Raw genomic sequence first — 23,735 nt, 5'->3', positions numbered from 1 at the left:
ACAATCACTCATTCCTATAACAACCATAATAGTGACTAATTTTTTGTAATTCGTAACCCCCTGGATATTATTATATAATATGTATAATCTCAGCGACTGTTAGTGGGCACGTTAGATACAATGACTGACAATATAATAAAAAAAAATGCAGCAGAAGTAGAATAAATGTAAAATCAAGTCCCATCTTTTTTGAGAAGAAATGAAACCTGGTTAATATACTATATAGGCCTCAGCAATAGGATCAAATGCACTCCCCCGCCTCCTGACCCGCCGTCCACCGTCTTCGTGCTTTCTCATCCTGTCACAGAGTCTGATCGCACACATTTGGCCATCAGACTAATCGAGGTGACGTTACTAACTCAACCAAGAAAAGAAAACAAAGACAAAGAAAGAGAACAGTTCCTCGTGGTTACAACAGCCATTCCCTTTGAAGTGAAACAGTGGTGATTTAAGTGTTTTCTTAATGCTTTTTGGTTTGATGCACATTGTTCCAGCTCAGGAATAAAGGGAACAGTGGTTGGTATATTTTTCCCCCCTTCATCTCCTCTCTTTTCTCTGAGGCCCCTTTTTTTGTGTTCATCATACTCACACCTGAGCACACACTCACTATGATGACTGTCCTGTGAGATGTGTGTGTGTGTGTGTGTGTGTGTGTTCGTGTGTGTGTTTGTGTGTGTCTGAAAGGAGATTGGAGATATTCGGTGTGTTTTTGCGTGAGTGTGTGCTCTTTTGCGAGTGCTGCGGTGTGTGTGTGTGTGTGTTTTTTCAACAGGTCCATGACTTAGATGGCCCTACCTAGTCTGGGTCTCCACTTGCCTCACCGACACACACACACACATATACACACACTCCTTGGTCTGAGGGGCGTTTGTCGTGGCTCAGTGGGGAGTTAACGTAGCCAGCAGGTGGGCTAGCAGAGTGCAGAGCAGCAGGCTGGTTGTAGAGAGGCGCGGCGAAGAGGCGGCATTGCAGTCTTTGCCCGCCTCGCAGCGGGAGTGTTGGCACAGTACCCCCTTAAACTCTGGAGGACATATGCACTTCTGGTTCTGGTAGCATGTTCCTCCGTTCTGGCACAGGAGCATCTCTTCATCACAAATGTTGGCTGTGAGCAGAGATGAAAGCAGACAGCGTGGCAGAGGGAGAAGTGGTGGGAAAGAGGGAGAGCAAGGGAATCGCAGAAGGAGAGCGAGAAGTTGAGAATGCAGAGGGTGCGGGAGAGTGACAGGCGGCAGAAAGAGATTTTGTGGGAGTAAAGAGCACAAAGGAGACAGAAGAATGTATGAAAGACAGGTGGGGAAGGATAGGGAGGGACAGTGTTGGTTAAAAAGCATGATGGGGAAACGGTGATACAGGGGAGAATCCAGGGCAGAAAGAACAAAGTAGAAGAGAAAGCAGAAGGAAAGAAAGAGGATGATAAATTCTCCAGTGTTTGCCTCAGGGACAACAACAACACCTGCCTTTTTTGTTTTTGCAGCCCTTTTCTCTGTCTGTTTTTCTTGAGCCTGCACTTTCTCAGGGTCATGTTGAAATCAGTGTCTGAAGCCCAGCAGAAAATACATGGCACGTGTGATGTGTTAAATAATGATTGTAGGAACAAATAGCATCATTAAAATGCTATAAAAGGCATTAGGAAAAGCGCAGAGGTAGTTGTACCGTGCAGGATACTTGACCTAAAAATGTTCTGAGGGAAAATAGAGGATCAGGCTTCCATGACAAGAAATAATTACATTAGATAACATTTTTTATTACACCAAAGATAATTGGCTCTGCTGAATTGGAGTATTAGGAGTAAGATGTCAAACCCACTGTGCTTCTACAATGTGTCCCATATTGTAATAAATTAATCGACGTTGGAAAATGCATGCTTGCTTGTGGAGGTTTAATGTGTGTGTATGTCTGAGTCAGTTAGGAGGGTCTATGTGAGAGTGAGGCCCCTGAATGCACGGTAGATTGTAGAGGAAGTCTGTTCCCTGTAATAGGGTAAAGGTGTGACAGGGTCATCAATTAAAGGAGCAGGTGATGCTGCTAATGAGCTACATGATCTATTCCCTCCAGAGTAAAGGAAACATTCACAGATTTACTCACGAAGAACCTAGAAGGCTACATTTCTTAAACCCTGGATTTTTCACACACTGAAAAAAAAATATCGTATACTTACGGTAACAGCCCTGCTTCCAGTAGTAGCCTGGCAGACAGTCATCACACTTGGCCCCCGTGGCGCCTTCTTTACACTGGCAGAAGCCTGTACTGTTACACCGGTCATGAACAGAACCCATCTGGTTGCAGTTACATTCTAAAAGAGAGAGAGAGTAAAAATAGATGGCTTTGTTTTAGATATTTGAGGATGGGAGTTATTTGTTGGAACACATTCAGCCAACTGTATTCAAACCAAACATTTGTCTTTGGTGTCTGGGAGCTTCAGAGTTACACTGCTACTGTACATGTTAGGTAAGGTTTCTCAAAGATGCGGAGATTTACCAATGCACAGTTGGAACTATGACTGTTTTAACCCAATTCTCCCAAATAAGTCAGTATTATGAAATTTTTCCGATATATCGTACCACCTCGGCTCGACTCCACACGGTTTGGTTGGCTTTCCATTACTATAGTACCTCCTCAACGTGGGCGGAGTCAGTGCAGCACAGCTGCATGAAACTGACGTGACTTTGTTAATACATAATTTGTCAAATGTTATTTAGAAAACGCCAAGGGTTTTCAGCATTTGTACTGGTTTATATTGCAAATACGCATCAAAATATTATTTTTTTTAAATAATCCTAATAAAATATTATTACTATACTATTTTCAAGTAATATATTAAAATGAAGTAACTGTTTTTATAATTACACTTGCATACACTCTAGATGAAAATATATAGTTAATATTTCTCCTTTTGTTGTGGTTACACATTTTCAGGGGTAATCCATCTTTCCTTTTGTAAAAAATGCTTTAAAAAACTATTTGAAATTACATGAAACATTTCCTAATTGCTAAATGTTGGAGATTAACCCACGTTTTCAGGATTGTCATATATTTTTTAACTGATCTACAGTTTACCATTGTTCCATTTGATTCTTGTGTCGCTTCCTGTGACGGCACTCTGACCAATCGGTGCACGGCAGTCTGACAACGTCACAGCTGCTCAGCTTGCTTGGAACCTCGCCTGAGCAGGTTCTAAAAAAAAACCTACCAGGTGCTATTGCTAATGGTAAAGCAAAAATAACAGTGCCGTGATGTGCTGCGCTCGCTGAAAAACGCCATTAGTGTATAAATTATTTGTGATGGATGTAATGCAATTTACATTTGTTGTGTAGTATCTCTGATGGTTGGCAAACCAGTACCATATATCTTTGTTTTGATAGTATGAACTGCGTTTAGTGGCAGAAAGAATGAGCTTAGGAAACATTTTTATTTTGAATATTTAGTCTCAGAAATGCCCTTAATTCTCCCTCACAGCTAATCACAGTCAAATGTTATCCATGCTTTTTGTGGCACTGAAATCCTAACTTTGCAGTGAGATTCATGTGTCACTCTTTGAATGAGTTGAAAATACATAAATTCTCTGTGGCTCTCTCCGATGAACTTTGCCGCATTTGTCGTTTGACTGGTGATGAACCACAATTTTCTGTCATGCGTTGATGTATGCTGATGGCTCATCTCCATCCAAGATCAAATTCACTTATTAATTTTAAAATGTATTATGAAATATTAAAAACATTGAAATAAACTCACACGGTCACAGCCAGGCAGTTGGTATCTGTGTGTCTGTGGATCATTTGCAGTAGAGCCGGGTTTGTAAGTGAACTGCTTCGAGCAAATGTGTGCGTTAAATGTGTGTACAAAATACGTTTGTGTTGGAAAGGACATCATTTCCTGCTCTAGAGACGTTGCTGTGCCTTGCTCGGTGTATCAGTGTGCTGGCAGATGAGTTAATGAGGCCTTATTTCTGCTGACTCCAAGGCTTAGCCCAATGTGATCCTCAACCATGGTGTGTTTACCCTTCAACCCCCTGCAGTTCATCTGCAGATGGATCCAAATCAACACCAGATTTTTCGCTCCACAGCTATCTGAACACGGTGACCTCTTACTAGGACATGCCCTTATTAAGGTAGTGAGTTTAAGGAGTATAAGCTCTGTAGACAGAGTGTTTATCACCACTACACACAGTGTGTCTTTGTGTTGGTTCTGTACTCCAGTGGATTGGAGTTTAAGTGAGGTTCACGTGTAAACTTTTAGTTTTAGGCATGCTTGAGGGTGTTTGCAGTCATTTTAGTTGGATGGTATTGGACCTTTAATGAACCCAGTATGAGGACAGTTCAGCGAGGCGGCGACATCAAACACACAAAAAGATTTGTGGTAAAAAAGCCCAGCCCTATGGTGTAGGCAGGGGTCTGCAAACTCTGGCTCTAGAGCCACATGTGGCTCCTTGTAGCTTAGGTGAAGACCATTTATTCAGAGATCAAGGCGATAAATAAGTGAATATTTTGGGCATCACATCCAATGTCTACGTCAAATACAATATTAAAAAGTCATGACAGAATGAGTCTAAAATGATATTTTGACACACATTTTGGCTTTTAAAAATTTGAAAATTGCGCTGTCCCATATTGCGATTTATATAAAATTTCGATTAATTGTTCAGCCCTAACACATCCAAGAAATGTAATTGTTCATTGTACTTGGTTTAATGACGATAAAGATAAGGGGGAAAAAAATCATACTGCAATATCTCTTGATGCAACTGTCAAACCATTTCTCTTCTCATTTTGCAGTATGAAGGAGGATTCAAGTAAAGAGTGCTCGGCTGGAATATTGGAAGAAAATGATAAAAATCTATAGTCATGGCAGTTCTGATCACAGCAGTCCCTGTGATATGAGCATCTGTGTGTTGCAGATGTTATACGACATGATACTGCAATGATGATAAACGTGGCCAAACAATTTGCTATTTACGGTGTGTAAAAACATGGATGCACCAGGTGTGCGGCACGGCTTACGAATGAGTGTGTTTTAGCAAAAACATGTAATAAACCAATTAGAGAGCCATTTCTTTTCTTTTTCTATTACCATTTCTTTTTAAAAACAGGTGCGTTTGCATGGAGGCGGACTGCTGGGACTGCTGATTTGCTTGAGTGCAAAGTGAGCTAACATAACATCCTTGTGTAACAGTGTGTGCATTCCTAAACCCTAGTTGATTGGAAAGTCTGGTACGAACTCTGATGACCGAAGAAGCGAACTCTTCTCCGCCTAAAAACGTATGTCTCGGTTCGCTTCAAGTGAACCAAATGCAGGAAGTGGGCTACAACGCGGGGCATTGTGGGTAAACACAACCAAAACATTTGTGCGTGTAGAACGATAGCCGGGAGAAATGACTGTTGTATGTTTGCATAAAACAAAAACAAAACAAAACGCAAGACTGATGATTTGATGCAGCTCCATGTTTTGCTCTTATGTGGCAGAAACAGAAGTTGCCCTGTATTATGATGCAGCGCCACCTCAGGCGAGGAGGGGGAATACATTTTTGCAAAGACTCGGTTGTCTAGTGAACTATTAGGTGTGAAAACTATCAGTGTGTGCAAATTGTGCAAATAAGTGTAAATGCATTTGCTATGGACAGGAACATTATTATTGACATTTGTGTTGCCTCTTTATGCTGGATATAAGTTTCTTTTCAAAGCCCATGTGCAGTTAGTACAGAGCAACATTAGACTTTAACAAGCTGAAACACGCACACACGGCCGCTCGCCACACACACTCTCACTGTCTCCCTGTAGACTGACCGATGCAGACGCTCTCATCATCCAGTTCAGCAGAGGCGTTGCGGAAGTATCCCAGTCTGCAGTGTTGGCAGTTCTGGCCCCTGGTGTTGTGCTTACAGCTGACACATGTGACGATGTTCAGGTAGTCGATGTAGCTGCAGCGGTTGGAGTGGCCGTAGCACTCACAGTCTGCAACAGAAACAGACAGATTTCAGCTCCTTGTCTTTGGTGAGGAGAGTCAGCATACATTTCTGTGCTAGGATGTCTTTTCTTTTCTTCTGAACGTTCTCAAAGGATTTTTGTAACGAGACCCAGAAATGATAAATGACTTTCACTTACACTTATGTCTAAAAGTTATAGTTCTAACTGCCAGCGAACAAATTAATGGCTCTGTGTGTGTTTTATGTCTTGCCTTTCTGACTCTATATTGGTTCAATAAAGACAGACCACTCCCTCTCCATTACTACACTCACAGGTTTGCTGAGTCTGCTTCACTGTGCTGCACTGATTACTGATGGGAATTCCACTATCCTATGTGTGTGTGTGTGTGTTTTTGTGTGTATGTTTGCAGGGGCACGAGAACAGCCGTGTTAATTTTGTCTGGGAATTTAATGACATTACCAGATGAGTGGCTTATATACATAATCATAACCAGGGGAGTTACAGGTACGCGATCCAGTTCAGCAGTATAGTTTTTTTTTTTACACAGCACCTGCATCACTCGTTCCTCCATTAACCAGAGAGAAAAACCTTTCTCCTCGCTGTTTGTTCTTCATTTCCAAAGGCTTAAATTCTCTTTCATAATGTGCTGTGCAATCTGTACTTGTGATTAAATTTTCCCTTTGTAATTCTTGAATTAGCTGAGAGGATAGGATTGGATTTCAAGTTTCACTGTACATTCGAATTTCGTCCAAGCCTTCGCACCCAAAATCCAAAGAAAAGCGCCCCCCAAGACCTTTGTGTAATTTTTCCCTCAGGGAATGAAATGAAAACCTTGATATCACTTAGTGAAAGATCTGCATTGTGCAGAGGGATGCACCGAGAGGTGGAGGGTTGTTGCTCTACATTCTCACTACGATTATCTTGGCTGAGAGTGCTGCCTAATTAAGGTTTTATTAAGCTTTAGATGTTGGCTGCAATCGTGTGCTGCAAGGCATCACTGTCCTCTAAAGAGGCGTTTACCAGGCATGTTTATGCAAATACACATTTAAATGCACATTAAAAAGTCGGAGTTTAGCTGTTTAATCAGCCGTCACATTATTATTTTATTATTGTTTGGTTGATGATGCCAGCTGAAATATTAATGAGCTGGTTTAAAGGAAGCCGGCTCGAGGAGCACCATAAAATGCCTCTCTCAGCACTGAGGGAACCGCGGTAGCAGTGGGGGAAGAACTGCCTAATTAAATATAAATGGCAAATTACTTCACAGACTAGAGAGGCAATGGGACATTGTTCCACAAATTAATGTTACGAGTCAAGATGCTGGTTTATTGGTATTCATCAATTGTGAATTGTTAACGGTGAAAGACAGTTAAAGTGAGCTAGAGAGAGAGAGTGAGAGAGTGTTTCCTGCATCAAAGAGTAAGTGAGGTTGAACGAATAATGACAAACGATATAAACAGTCGTCTTTTTTCTAATCAATTAATGCAAATCAATTTATATATGAAGTCCAAATACTTACCTTGATCATGTGCATAAAGCAGACACAATGATGGGGGGTTAAACAGATGCATAGGAAGAGGAAAGATGAGCAAAATAAAAGGGCACTAAACATGCAACGAAAGGAATTTTTCCACAGGTTTTACTCTTAAAAGAGCAGGCATCTACACTTAAGTCAAAAGGCTAAAAGACTTTACACCTAAGTGATCAGAGGATCTAACTACGCTTATTTCCTCTACATATCTATTCTACAGACCTCATGCTGCTCATGTTGGTCTCTTACCTTTGAAATCATCATATATGATCCCAAACAACTGTCTGGCCTGAGGCTCTCCTGAGATCAAGAGTTTCAGGAGCCCTTGAGAGATGAAGGAATCTTTGTGTAAGAGTCGTCTGCTCATCACACGCCGCGCTACATGTACACCTTCACACAGATAGTCACAATTCGTCTGCCGGGAAAGATTAATTGACTCCAAAAAGAACTTTTAAAACAAAAGCTAAATATAACCCGGCTTGTTTTTTTTTTCTGCTGAGGACACATGGAACAGTCAACCTCATGACTACAGAGGAAAATAACCAGAGTGAAATAACCTACATTCACGTTGCATGATTATCTCAGGCTGTTTTACAAATGAAGACATGACAAAGACTTTTGACACATGTATTCAGAGATATAAATGAATGTTTTCCTGTTTACATCATCGTCTCATATTTTTCATACTATTTATAATCAATTGATCAGACAGTAGCATCACAAGGGTAGGGCTGAGTGATTAATTTATTGTGGTAAAACTTTTTAAGTCGAGCTTTAGTTGAGTATTTGTTGTCATAGATTTGAAATTAAGATTAATTATTACCACGATATACATGACATGACTCACTACCATGGTCTAATGCAATAACTTAAAATAACAATTGATTTGAACGTGCTGTGCGGTTTTTGTATTGGCACAGAACATGGAACAATCCAAATTTGAATTGCAGCCTTTGCAATTTGTTTCAAGTTGTGATTTCAACGGTCAAAAAGTTTGGGGTCACTTATAAATGTCCTTATTTTTTGAAAGAAATGCACTTATTTTCAATGAATATAACATTAAATGAATCAGAAATACACTCTATACATTGTTAATGTGGTAAATGACTATTCGAGCTGCAAACATCTGGTTTTTAATGGAATATGTACATAGGTAGAGGCCCATTTCCAGTGTTCTAATGGTACATTGTGTTAAAAGGCTATTGGATGATTAGAAAACCCTTGAAAAACCCTTGTACAATTATGTTACACACAGCTGAAAACAGTTTTGCTGGTTCTTTGACAAAAGCAAAGTTATTATTCATTATTCTCATTATTTCTAATCTTGTCAACGTCTCGACTATAATTTTCTATTTATTTTGCAATTCTTTTGATGAATAAAAGTGTATAAACAAAAATTGTATAGGTGACTCCAAACTTTTGACCGGTAGTGTATTTAAAACCTGGCCGAAATGTAACACTTTGCACTCTTCCCATTTCTCCTGCTTAATTTCCCCGTCTTCCCTTCAGTGTCTGTCATTGCTCAGTTAAAAATATGGCACTGCTGTTTGAATAGCTCATGTTGACTGACATGTTATCATGTAGATAAATTTAGAGATTTTGTTTCTCCATTTTTTTCTCTAGGGATACTTTATCTTCTGCCTTTACTTTTTTTTGTGTAGCATTTCACCACTACCACTACAAACATAAGAGATACCTCTTTTTCCAGCCTTTCTTTTTGCGTGCTCCTCTTCCTCCTCCTTATCAGATGAGGTTGTTTTATGGCTGTGTGTTTCATGTAAGTGTTCCCCAAAATTGTGGGAGACTGCGAGACCACAATCAATGACACGGCGGGCAAAAAAAAAAAAAAAAATGAGGTCAATTTATGAGATTTTCACCACTTTTAAAGGGAAATATTTTTACAGTAGATAAACTGTTACATCACTGCCAACAATAAGATACCATGTGTTTCTTCATGCCTCTCCCTCCCTGGCTCAGATAACGTTGATCCGTGGCCGTGATGCTCGTGGCCGTGATCCTCGTGGCCGTGATCCTCGTGGCCGTGCTCAGATGAAGTTGCTGTTTTTGGGCCATGCGTTTCATGCCCGTGCTCGCCAATGTCGTGGGACACTGAAACGCCACAATCATTGACGCAATGAGCAAAGTGTAAAGACAAATTTATGAAGCGTTTGCCTCAATATTTACGACAGTGATACCTTTCTTTTCAGGCTTTCTTTCCACCCCATGTCCATGTGAGGTTGTTGCTTTGTGACCGTGGTTCTCAGACTTCTGTGAGACTAACACCACACATTTCAAACAGACAGAACATATGGGGAACTTGTTTTTTACGCTTCTCTCGTCTTACAGACTACTTCAGCTGTATACTCGGGTAATAATATGCTAAGATCGATGGTAAGATTTTACTCTATTCCCTAAATTTAACGACTTGGCCACTATGCATGAACAGATGCCGATGCGTGACTTTAGATAAATTACTACTGTTTATTGTGGCCCAGTTTGAATGCTAAAGTTGCCAAATTCAGCTTGTGAGGGAGGTTTATCTACTGCATATTTAATACGACGGTGAGTTAATCCGCGAAAAAATAAACAACTTCCACATCTGCATATAAAACAGATACCTTTCTTTTCCTCGTGCTTCTCCTCCCTGTGCTCATGCGACGTTGTGATTTTGTGGCCATGAGTCTCATGTGCATGACCCTCAGACCTGTGATGAACTGAAACATCACAATAATGAGCAACGATTCAATTTGATTTCTGCTTTTCCTACATTTTAGTTCTCAGCGCCCACTTGCTTTGTAGCACAGTGAGGTTCCTACACATTTCCATACCTGTCGTTTCAGGTTTTCTTTGTCTATGCTCCTCCTCCCCGTGCTTATGAGAGGTTGTTGTTGTTGTTGTTGTTGTTGTTTTGTGGCCATGAGTCTCATATTTGTGTCCCTCAGCCGTGTGGTGGACTGACACAAAAACAGTCAACAGCATAGGAATCAGAAGGTGTGATTCTGATGTTGAGGTGACACTACAGGTAAACTACCATACGACTGCTAACACTACAGTTACCGTGCGTTTCCTTCTGTGTTTCTCCATGCTTGGATAACACAGTCCTGTGGTTGTGAGTGTCATGGCCGTGTTCATTTGCAGTTGCTGGTGCGTGGCCATGTGTCTCGTGGACGTGTTCGCCAAAATGATGGGACACTGAAACGCCACAATTGTTGTCGACACAGTGAGCAAACGTATGAAATCAACTGTACGAGAAGATTGCCCTCACTAACGTAGAGATACCTTTCCTCTCAGGTTTTCTTTCCTCCCTGTGCCCATGTGAGGTTGTCGGTCTGTGGCCATGACTCTCATGAACATGTTCCTCAGACTCATGGGAGTCTGAAACACCACAATTTCCATCAGCGTAACAATCAGAAAATCATATCTGGACATGTATATGGGCTTATTTCCCAACAACCTAAACAGTAATCAAGGAACGTAATTTCTTTTTTTTTGCGTTGCCCTTCAGCTACTGTATATATTCATTATTCAAGACGCCACTACCACCACAAGGTAAAAAAGTTACCTTTCCTTTCAGGTTTTCTCTCCTCCCCGTGCCCATGTGATGTTTCTTTATGGCCATGATTCTCATGTTCGTGAAAGACTGAAACACCACAGATGTCACTTGCATATGTGCAGGCTCAGCAACCTCAACAAAAGCGCTATGAGACTAAGTTTAGTGCTAAGTGAAGCTTTAGCTCTACAGCTTAAACTGACTGTGAGTTGACACATTTAATTACATTACTTACTACTACTATTAGCTTTTAAGATAACTACTATTGCTATAAACTGGACTACAATAGCCAAGATACTTTTCCATTCACCTTTCATGTGTCTGTCCTCCTGTCTTTCCTCCCCATGCTCAGATGAGGTTGTTTCATGACCATGTACATGCTCTTCAGGCTTGTGGGAAACTAACACGAAGCAGACATTTAGATATTGTACTTTCTATTACAGGTGAAAGTTTAGAAAAGCCATTAATCGAGACCTGCCATGTACACAAACCGTTGCGTAACTACGGCCGATGTGCCGTCAGCGACACGATCGGTGTTAAAGGGTTAATGAAATACCGGTCCATTTACCTTCTCTATGTGTCTCCTCATGCCTGTCGTGTCTGTGCTCAGATGAGCTTGAGGCTTTGTGACCATGAATCTCATGCACGTGTCCCTCAGACTCTTGAGAGACCGAAATGCAAGAGTTACTAACACAACAAGCACAATCCTCAAGACTACGCGCGTTACTTTTTTCTCAGCAAACTAAATATTTCTAATAAAGCCATCCGTTTTCTTTTACTTCATTGTCCTTTCCCCCTGAAGCTTTAGTTTCTTACAGGTGGGAAATTAAATCGAGTGACAGTTTCTCATGTTGATGAAGAGACAAATTCAGGAAATGTCTGTTTTCTATTGTCAAGGGACCATTCTCACTGTAATGTGCCAAATGTTAAGTCCTGTGGAAGTTAATCAACACAACAGCCTCAGTTCAATGTGGGTTGTGTTTAATGTAATATGTGCACGTTGTAATTAATTCACACCAGACTTTCACAGCTTTACTAAAGAAAATAAAGAGGACTGTATTAATTCTACCAGATAACTTTACATTCTACGTTTGTCTTCACCTCCTCTGTCTTCATGTGCCTCCTCATGTTTTTCCTCTCCGTGACCAGATGAGGCTGTGATTCGGTGGCCATGAGTCTCATGTACATGCCCCTCAGACCTCTGGGAGACTGACACGGCGTGATTGTCATGAACATAACAAGAAAAAAAAAAATTGCGGTGAATTTTTATTTTCTGCTGCTCCCAGTTGCCAGTTCATTTTTATCGTGACACATTTTCACTGTAAGCCGTGAGTTTATCTTTGAATAAAAGATATCTACTGCGCCGGGTTAAGGCTGCAGTGTATGAAAACATTATCTCTGCTACATTTACGATACCTTTCCTTTCAGTGTGTCTTTCAACCTCAGCCGTCTCCTCCTCATGCTTGGGCAACGGTGTCGTTTTGTGGCCATGCATCTCATGTTTGTGCCCGTGTGTGTCATGTTTATGGCCAGGTGTCGCATGTTCGTGTCCGTGTGGCTCTTGTTCATGTCCTTCAAACACGTGGTGGCCTGAAACGCCAATAAATATGTTTTTACTTTAAGTTTATACAGATATTTCTGTTGTTTGCAGGCCGTTTTGACTCGGTGAATACCTCAAGGAAAGCACATTTACTGTGTCACTTATATTATGTAAATGTGGAACACGGATACCTGTTTGGGCATTTCTTTCTTTCTCCTCCTCCTGTTTCTCACCGTGCTCAGACAAGGTTGTGGTTTTGTGGCCATGAGTCTCATGTATGAGTTCCTCAAGCTGATGGAGGACTAAAACACCGCCATTGCATTACAAACAACATACAAAAACGTTTCCAAGTTCAACCCATGTTGTAGTTTTTCTACCTCTACACATCAGCTACAACCAACACTACAGTAGACATTGTACTTCAAAGCAATACCTTTTCTTTCAGTGTTTCTGTTTCTATGCTCCTCTTCCTCCCTCTCCTGTCCTTTCTCCCAGTGCTCAGATGAGGCTGATGTTTTGTGACCATGGTCCTCATGTCCCTCAGACTTGTGGTGGTCTGACACACCAACATTGACGTGAAAAATCAAAAATGATGTTTTAAATAAACGACATGCTGTCTTACAAGCCTTCGACAACTTGGAGCACTTTAACACTTGCTCTGTGTCTTTTCTTTCCCCCTCCAACTCAGTCAAGGTCGGTTTCTAAATGAATAATTCTACAAGAACGATATTGACTGCTAGACGTTGACCGATATGGATTTCTCTCTGGCTGATGTTGATCTTTTAGACATCAGGGCATACGGCCGATATGTTTGGCAGTTTTCTCCCCCCCTCCACCTGATAGGTTGTTTTAGGCCGTCCCCTTTCTCATCCCTTGAAATTTCCACTTGGTTTGGAGTGCCCTTAACCGTAAATTGGGTTAGGGTTAAAATAGGGAAAAATACCGGCGGATCAGCTGTTGTGTTGCCTGTTGCGTTGACTGTTTGTTTTTCTCCATTAACATCGTTTTTCTCCGTCCTCGTAAACGCTATATCACGAATGTGATTGAAATCTGAGTCCAGGGTATTCGTGTTCAAGTGAACGCTGGTACACACATCCAAAACACTGACAAAACTACCCAAAAGTAGCAGAGCTAGCTAGCGGCTATTTGCCATACTCTCTCGAAGCACTCGGCAAATAGCCGCTAGCTAGCTAGTTAGCTAGCTACTTTCATAAATCATCACTTATTTTCTGACATTAGTGTTCAAAGCTCAACGGTATTTGAATGAATATCAAACCAACACATTTCGACATTGTAACATGCTTATTTGCGAAAATATATTACAACAAAATTGTTCCTCTGCAGATGTGGCCGCCATCTTTGTTGAAAGAAATCAGCTGGCTCGCTGAATTTGCAAAGCATCATGGGTAATTTCACCTTTCACTTTGTTTTAAGCCCACATCAGAGCTCACTACATTTTGAGGGTTGATTATAGGGGCAAAATCGCATTTTCCCATTGCTCCCCTCCTACACGAGAACGTGCAAAATTTAGGGTTAGGGCAAAAATGTAGGGTTAGGGGAGGTATTGGGACAGGGCCTAAGTTTCAACTCCATATGAAACAGAATACCTGTCATTATAACTTTGTGGTGGTGCTCCTCTCCATGGCCATGAGTTTCAGGAACATGTGCCTCAAAATGGTGGGAGACTGGCTCAACATAATTGGACATAAACAGCAAATAGCCCAAATCAATGTATGTCTTTTCTAATTCTATGGCCGATTTCACTACAGTCGGCCACAGCTACAACTTAAAGACAGATACCTTTCCTCCCTGTATGCAGCGGCTCCTCCCCCCATGTTGCCCCGTGCTCAGACGAGGCTGCTGTCGCGTGACTGTGAGTCTCGTGCGTGTGGAGGCCTGATACAGCATGATTGTTAATAACTTTATCAAAAGAAAAACTGTTACATACATGTTCATGTTCATGTTCATACTTGTTCGACACCAAAGACTTGTGACCCCGTTATCTGTGAATTTGGGTGACGTATGCAAAGGAAATTAAATTTGATGCCATTGCTAATTTTGTCATGTAGAGAATGAGTGAGAGAAATGTGATTACTTCTGTGGAGAACCACACCTGAAATACATTGTTTAAATCTATTGCCTCTATTGCCTCTAGAGAAGGTACCTTCTTTTTCCTCCTCGTGGTGAGATGAGGTTGGCGCTTTGTGACCGTGATTCTCGTGACCATGTTCCTCAGTCTTGTGGTGGTCTGACAGAAATGTTTAATGAAATCAGTTAAAAATGCATTTGCAGCAGTCCTGAACAACTTCTAAATATATTATTTTTTAATTCTTTTTTCTTCCACCTCAGCCTTTTTCTACCAAATTGAGGTCAATAATGGACTTGTACGTCACAGAGGATTCAAGTTTAGCAACAGCACTCGAGTACATTATTTAAACAGTAAAAACTACAAGAACACTTCTACCACTACAGAATACCTGTCCTTTCAGCTTGTCTTTCTTTGTGGTCGTGCTTCTCTTCGTGCGTAGATGAGGTTGTTGTTTTGTGGCCATGAGTTTCGTGTACATGTCCCTCAGAGTTGTGGGAGACTAACTCAACATCATTGTTTAAGGGCATAAAACTGAAGTTTAGTTTTGCGGATATTTCCACAACTAGAGGATCACTACAGGGGTAGCTACATGCACAGCTACACAGCGCAGAGATATAGAGATACCTGTCCTGTCAGCTTCTGTATTTGTAGTTTTGTGGCCATGACTCTCATGTTCATGTTCCTCAGCGTTGTGGGAAACTGGAACCACAGATCATGACGTTAAAATAACAAGCAAGACATTTAGTTTTGTAGAAACTCATGTAACGTAGCATGTGCAAATCTGTCTACTGTGTTGTCTTCCACTACACTTAACATGTAATGTATGGGGTACCGATTGTAAAGTTGCACATGCTAAAAAAAAAACACATTTAGCAAAAAAACACATTTTTATCTTAGTTTTGACCAGATTTACAGCAATATTTGTGAACTTTGTGATATTTACTTCTCTTGTGAAAATATAATTTCAATGTTTAATTTGAATTAAAAAATCAAAATGTTAAATATTAAATCTAAATGTTAAATGTTAAATATAAATGCTAAATGCTAAGTATAAATTTAAATCTAAATGTTAAATCTAAATGCTAAGCATAAATTTAAATCTAAATGTTAAATCTAAATGCTGAATATAAATATAAATGTTAAATCTAAACGCTAAATCTAAATGTTAAATCTAAATCTTTCGTTTGAAACTAAATATTTAGCTAATATGCAAATTCACACTGCCGGTTAACCGGATGTACCAAAATAAAATCTCGAGGAGGTCAGGCTGTGTTTATACAAGCAAATAATGAATTAAAACCACCCTAGCGGGGGAAATAAATTTGAACTTACACTATTGTGATAATAACTACAAAAACTATGTAAATGTTTTTCAAAGTATCAGGTCATACCTATTTCCTCATTGTGTTCCAATGAGGTTGATTGTTTCTCTCCATGAGTGTCATGTCCATGTTGATCAGATTTGTGGAAGTCTGATGTTTAAAAACAAACATATAAGCCACAATGTAGATACTTTATAAAGTATTTGTATCTATTACAATTAACTAGTGTCAGCTACAACTACTACTACCGTACAAAAGAGATACCTTTTCCTCCATCTTCTTTTAACTCCTCTCTTTTCTCCCCGTGGTCAGACGTGTGTGTAATTTTGTGAGGCTCATGTCTCTCAAAGCCATGGGAGACTGAAACACCGTAATTGACATGACGAGTAAATCTCTCAGATTCAATTTGCGAAAGATTGCCACTCGTACTACAAGCTACCTTTGCTCTCAGCGTTCCTTTCCTCCTCTCCGTGCGCAGACGAGATGGTTGTTTTGTGAAAGTGCGTCTCGTGTTCCTCAGACGTGTGAGAGACTGAAACACCATAATAATCAATGAGGTTACAAGAGGAGAACGCGTTCTTCTACGATGGTTATTATGTATTTGCTTCATCCTCCTTTGTTAGGTTTTTTTTTTGTCTTGCTCTGTTGCTTCAGATGTTGTCTGAGAGTTGACTGACAGACAGATGTGTCAGTGCAGAGATAAATATAGACACATTTCTTTCAGTTTTTTAGGGTTTCACTTTTCACTCAAAGCCGTCAGGTTTAACTACAGCCTATTTGCTGCTCCATAAATGAACTACATCTGTATAACTTTTCTTTCTTTTTCCGCCTCCCTTCTGTGCCTCTGAGCTGAGATGATGATGTCGTTTTGTGACCATGTCTTGAGTCTCATGAGTATATTCCTCAGACTTGTGGGAGACTCACACACCACAGCCATCATTAATACAACAGGACATGACATCATAATATGAGGGATCTTACACACTCCTACCTGCTGCAACCTGAGTTATAGGAGCATAACAATTAGGCTGATACTGCAGTGGTAAAGATTACTGTTCTGATCACCAGCTTCTCTTCCCATCTTTCTTTGAGGGACCTTGTTTGCCTTTTCTCTCTCTCTCTCTCTTTGTCTCTCCCTGTCAGATCGTAGATTGCTCCATCAGGAGCTGCAGCTTTGGGCTTGGGGAAAAGCTGTGAGAGTAAGAGAGGCTTGAGAAACTCCTTGCTACGCTTTCACTCTGGGTGTGAAAAGAAATGACATGCACTTCCTTTTATCTGCATGTCATGAAATTCTCTAACTGGCTCCGACTTGTGCGTGCTTCTCGGTTCCCGTCCAGGGACTGCATGCGCTCTTGTATTTGGTACCCCTAATTTACCACAAATAACATTACAAACATAATAGTAAAGTTTCCATGTTTATTCTGGTGCTACACCCATGCGAAGCATCTCCAGTCTGACAACTATGCACAGTGCAAACACACAAGACCTGCTTTTACCGCATTTATAATTGTCTCCTTCTTCAAGTTTCCCCCTGTCCTTTCCCTGTTCCAGTGAATGTTCCAGGGGTGATTTGAAGTGTTCCCAGCATTAATCTCAGTCGGCTCAGCCCAAACTGTCTGACATCAGACATTAGAAACCTGAGCGTTTGGGGTTCCTGTCACTGTACCCTGACCAAAAGAAAGGTTGTGGGTGTGTGTGCGTGTGTGAGAGAGAAATCCTGCTTTTACTTCACTTTTAATTGTCTCCATGCTCAAAGTTTTTCCCCTGTCCTTTCCCTGTTTCTGTGAATGTTCCACTTCCCCAGAGGGCTTTCCTCCTTTCCCAGCGTCCTTTTGCGTCGCTTTTAGAACAAAAGTGAGCGGGAGTGAACGAAGAAGAGAGATATATATAATAGTGGCTCAGTTTGTCGATCAAGCCTCCTCGGCCTACTGCCATTTACTGCAACTCGTTTTTGCACATTTCAGGAAACTGAAACAGCACCTTTCTCACTCACGGTGACGATTATGCCTTAAAAATGCAGATAACCAATCGCACAAAGCGACCACACCACGTATGTCATGATCACCGGACCGTTAGAGGATACAGTGCTGCATGATTCCATCTGTGTTTCCCCTTGTGGTGTTTGTGCACGGGCAATGGACATAGATACAGTTGTTCATCTTCAGAGAGGGGCATCCTGTTCCCCTGCGGAGTGTCCCCCTTCAGGCTACCTCCCGCCCACTCGCTTCTCCTTCATCCCTACCCTCCCTTCCTGAGGCTCCAGTGAGACAGGGCGCCAGCAGCTGTTCTCACAGCACCCTCAACCATTTCACACGACTGGCATCATGCCATCATTATATCTCATCAAAGTAACCCCCGATGTATCTCTACTTGTGTCCGACTTCTCGCATCCCCTACTCCCACTCTCACACACATTTCTCTCTCTCTAACACACACAGACACACACACACGTGTGTATACACAGCCGGGCTGGAAAAGCTCTCGAGTGGGAAAAGCAGGATTCCGAATAACAGTTGTTTCAAAGGCTGATGTAGCACAGTAGTGAACATAAATGCATTTAATCTCAGTAATCCCTGCTGCCTTAGGGGCAGGAGTGATTTGAACTATTCTTGGCATTAATCTCAGTTAGCTCAGCCCAAACCGTCTGACATCAGACATCAGAAAACTGAGCATTCAGGGATCCCGTGGCTCTACCCTGACCGAGAGACGGCTGCATGTGTGAGAGAGACGGAGTGAGAGTCTATTTGGTTTAGTAAACCTTGACAGTGATGGAGCTCTTCATCTGCTTCCTTCACTGGTGGAATGGCACCGTGCCTAAATCGGAAGAAGTGACCTCAAATATCATGCGATCGTTTTATTTATAATTCAATATTTCGCACATTAATGCTGCCCCACCCAAAGGGCGTAGTATTTGTAATGTGCTGCAGTTAGAAGTTAAATGTCAGTCCTGATTCTGTCTCTCCTGTTCCCTCTTCATATCTTTTCATCACTCTGATCTGGTATCTGTGACCAAATCCTTTTTTTTTGTTGTCTCTGAATGATGTCAATATAACGTCAACTGAACTATTGGAAGAATTCCTTGCAGTCATTTTCTGACGGTTGTTTGTGTTGTATTTAAGGTTGTAATATATTGCCTTGCTCATAGTGTCCCAGTATGTCGTAAATATATCAGCTGAACTCTCAAACCTCCATTGCCAGCGATCGTACACCGCTGGTTTCTGTCTTCACCCTAAAGCTGCCTCTCGCTCGTATTAACAAGATTTCAACGTCCCTCCATAACATGAAAAAGCATCTCTGACATAGAATATGATGCTGAGCAACATAAAATGATTATAGATTGTATATACGAGCATGTTAGTGATTTTAACCTCGTGAAAGTTGTCCATTTCAGACGGGTTCGGCTATAAATGAAAGCGATCTGATCCTAAATTAGATTATTCTATTTCCTGGGGCTTCTAGTCTACATCTACTGCCATCTAGATCTATAGCTGTGCCTTACCTCCTCTCTGACCATTCTTTGCCTGATTTTCCTCAGTTTTGACCAAAGTTGTGTGATGGTGATGGTGGTCTGCGTGATGTGCGGGCTCCTTGGGGACTGGGTGGGACGGATGCGAGTGTTCGTGGATTGTGTCTGAGGGTGCGAACTCTTCTGGTGTCAAGGAATCTCTGTGCTCCTCCGGAGGGAGAACCTCTGTTGTTGTAAGAAGAAATGTGTCAGGTTGTCCCATGGGTAACAGTGAGGGTGCAGACAAAGGGCTGCCGGCTAACTCTTTATCGCTAAATGGGGCTGAGCTCTGCGTGACTCTGGTTTGTGCTGGTGGAGGAGCTGTGGTGGCTGTTGCATGAGTTGCATGAGAACGGAAGATTTTAATGCATTGAGGAAAGTGCAGGCTAGGAAATTAGCATAAGAGATGCTGCCTCAGATTGTTTATCCAAAGCTTTCCTTTTTTACTTTTTTTCCCTTCAAATGTGCTTGCGCGCACACACACACACACACACACAAGTATGCACTTTCACACACACAGAAGTGAGAACACAAAATGAAAGTGTGACTTCACACTGCTGAGATAGGCTAAACTCAAAAGCTGCTCCAAAACCCTTTCAGTGCTGGAAAAATGTCATTTTTTTCCCTTCTGCACAACACAATGATGCCATGACCCCTGGATTACTCCAGGTGCTTTTGTTTGTATTCTCTTTGGACTTTTTTGTTGTTCTTATCTGTATTCTTTACAGTGGCCTTTTAGTACTTTCCTGTTGTTTTTCTGCTTTTACTTATTTTTCTGTTTTATTCTGTAGTTTTTCCGTAGGTGCACGTTTTACTTCCTGTCCCATATTCCATCCCGATCTGCCCCGCCCTAATGTGTTTTATAGGTTTAATTTGTGTTTGATTACCACTGCCTCCCTAGTGTGTTTAGTCTCTGGCCCTTTCTCAAGTTTTCTCAAGTCTTTCTCAAGGGAAGTACGACTGGAGTACATACTCGCAAGTACGGGAGTACACAAGTACTATCTCTTCAATTGGAACAGCAGCGTACTTCCTTGTTTTACTGTTTGAATGACGGGTGGCGCCAAGTGCTTAAGCCTTATTACTGCCAACTACAGTGTTGATAAATTAACATATAAAAAACTTTAAATAAATGCATATATATTGTTATTATTTTCACATTTCAAATATTTAGCTTAATTTATTACTTTATTTTTATTCAAATATACAGTACCATGTGGAAAATAGATACTACAGCAGTGTATTTTTTTTTTTTTTTTACAAAATGAGCCAAGCGATCTTTGAACTGACACTATGACGTATTTCCAAATTTCACAAATTCAATACAATTTATAGTTGGTGAAAATTAAAAGTTTCATTAGATTGCCTTGGTTGTGCTGAAAACAGGATATAAGACACGTGTACGTCATTATAGCCTCTGTAAATAAGTTTTTACATATTAAAATATTGGGGAAAAAGCAGCCTAAGTGCTATTGTGACCGTTGTTTTTGACTATTGGTAATGTGGTTGTCAACATTACTGTGTGTGTGTGAATGTGCTGTACACACACAGTAATGTGTGGATATGGAGTTTTACTATGTCTAAATCTGATGAAATTAATAACGGCGCATTATGGAAATGTTCATCTTGCATTTTCAAAACAGTGAAATCAGTTAATCAGTTACTGATTTATACATTTCGCTTTGCAGAGTGGCAAAATATATATATATATATATGTATGTAAAAAAAAAAATATGTACATGATTTTTCACCAATGTAAATATAGTCATTTGGTGGCCATGTTTTTTATTCAACCATTACTTCACAGGAGACAGATTCTAATCAAACTCTACTTTAGTAGAGTATTTGTACAAATAATGATGTTCCCTAACAGACGGCAGGTTGTCCACCTACAAAGTAAGGTATATATTTATTATTCATCTAGACTGATGGAAAGCAGTGATGGGGAAAGCATCAATCAGGAATAGGAAAGAAGGATCTTGCAGGCTTTAATTTCATGCTATCCAACGTTTTTTGAAGCACTACATCATCTATAAAGTCAGCAGTTAACATGTTTTTTTCTGTTTTTAATAAAGACGCTCCTATAGCACTCTATTCTAGTACAGTGCAACTGCTGTTGACTGTAAATTAAATTGGAAAGTAGTCTTCTGGTATGAAAGGTAACGAGCAAATAAGCATTTTTAGAGGAGTTAATGGGCTCCATCCCCTGATTCAGGTCTGCTACAATAGCTCATGGTGCCAGTTTTGTAAATTATGTTCATATTTAGAGAAAAATAGAAAACAAACATGACTTTCATGAGTGGACTGTGAATTTCAGTTTGCAAAATCATTGTGATGTACCCAGAAGACCATGTCCAATTTTATACAGCAATTGCTACCATGTCTGAATGACATCATACTTCCTGGTTTGCAAGTGCCTACCTTCACTGTGATCAACATGGTGAGTGTTTGGAGAGCTAAAATGTGAGTTTCCATCTCCGACAACGGAGCTGCTGAAGTCAATGGAGTCTGCTTTAAAAGAAAACAATTAGGCAGGGGTCAAGGTCTCTTTCAGCCATGCAACAGCACCATCACTGTCTCGCACAACGCATCAGCAATCTAAGCTGCTTCATTACATAATCCTCTAACATTTGCCTGTCTGTCTGTACAGATGGACTCGCTAGCTGTCCCATGACGCTCGCTCTGGCACACACACATTTAAGTGAGCACACAGTGCTGGTTCCCGTACCCTCACATTTGTAGTGTCTTCCACCAAAATGCATTTACATATAATGTGATAATGTGTCTCTTGAATGAATATAGCCTGCAAAATGATAACAATAATATTTAATTCCACCTGTCAGTCTCGGCATTCTCATCATTTATTACCACGGCGCAAGACATTGATTTAGATTCGCACTAATGAAGCCATTGTAATTCGGGTCTGGTTAACATTCGCCAGAATGCCTAATGGAGGCGGTTTGAGTAACGGCGTGATTGTTATTAATGTGTCACATGATTTTCCAGACATGATCCAATCTCTCTCAGTCCAAGGCCAAGTTCATCCTTTATCAATATGCAAAGATTTCCATGGACGGGAGTGAGCTGACGGTCAAGCAGAGATAGGATTGTGGTCTACCTCGTGTCGAACATCATTAGTGTGTATGAGTTTGCATACATTTGTCTGTCTCTGTGTGTGCAGGTAAGTGACCGCATCTCTGTGTGCGTGCACTGTGCTCAGACTCCTCTGCCGTTTTGGGATCTGATTTTAAATTAAAAGATGAAGTGGGGTCATGTGTGGCCATTGTGGCTGGACAGGCAGATGTATGACTGGGTTTTAGGATTTAGTTTCTATGACCTCCCCTCCCCCCCCGGGGCAAACACCCATCTGTCCAGCTGACCAATGGGCTGCAAGTTCTGTGGATCAGACCTTCTTGCCAATAGATTGCTAATCCTCATCTGAGCATGCTCACTGATTTAACTGGGGCAGCCACATGACAAAGGATGCCACCGTTATGATCTGCTGTCCAACCTGTTCGATGTTGTAATGTATATAGACAAACATCTGTCTTTGCAACACACACATACACACACACTCCAGTCGAGAACTTAGCACTGATCTCAATGTGAAATTAAACAATATATATTCTAAGCTGGGATTTGCATTTTCATGCTCCTGGAAACGGTGCTGAAAATGATGATTTATATAACCAACTTTATATGGATGAAAAATTGCAAAATCTAATCCTGCGCCGCTTCAACACTCTCATACACAGTTCACAGATTACATCACTGATTTCTTTTTGATGCTGCTGCTGCAAATAACAACAATTAGGAAATATACAGGGTTGGAATGGGCCTTTTTGAAGTAGTTGGCTGCCAGAGAAGAAAACTATATAGTGTTAGTAATCCATAAAACTAATGTTACATTGTAATCTAGTTCTTAATGTCACAGGACCTTCAGGTATGATAAAACTGTATATGTGCATGTGTGCGTGCGTGCACAGTAGTGGCGGTGGTGGCCACTGTGAGAATGGAACTTAAGACCTCAGATCCCGGGAGGAAAAGGAGGGGATCGAGATGATTTATTGGTTTCACTGAACTGCACCATATGCCCCACCGTGATTTTACACACACACTCACACACATGGAGAGAGAGATAACAAGCGTTTGCTCACATCAGGGTCGGGTTCAAGCAAAATACACTTCTCTAAACTTGAGATAAAAGAGACAAAAACAGTGCTACCTTTCAAGTATGAACTATTTAGGACTCCAACTAAAGACTATGATGACCAGTACTA

The 23,735-nt window shown here is 40.9% G+C and overlaps 1 protein-coding gene across 1 annotated transcript in view; it reads right to left on the bottom strand.

Annotated features, from left to right (window-relative positions):
• Positions 1 to 878: 878 nt before the first annotated feature.
• Positions 879 to 23,735, bottom strand: part of ntng2b (netrin g2b) — a gene marked incomplete at both ends in the record, with an annotated part of 63,605 nt that continues 40,748 nt past the window's right edge. Inside the window, 3 exons of the mRNA XM_083900652.1 lie at positions 879 to 1,102; positions 2,159 to 2,293; positions 5,781 to 5,948. Of these exons, the coding sequence (XP_083756778.1) occupies positions 879 to 1,102; positions 2,159 to 2,293; positions 5,781 to 5,948 (527 nt within the window). The remainder of the gene's footprint in view (positions 1,103 to 2,158; positions 2,294 to 5,780; positions 5,949 to 23,735) is intronic.

This window comes from Microchirus variegatus (genome assembly GCF_963457635.1).
Source record: "Microchirus variegatus genome assembly, chromosome: 1".
NCBI classification, from domain to species: domain Eukaryota; kingdom Metazoa; phylum Chordata; class Actinopteri; order Pleuronectiformes; family Soleidae; genus Microchirus; species Microchirus variegatus.
This window is presented reverse-complemented; position numbering and strand designations above follow the sequence as displayed.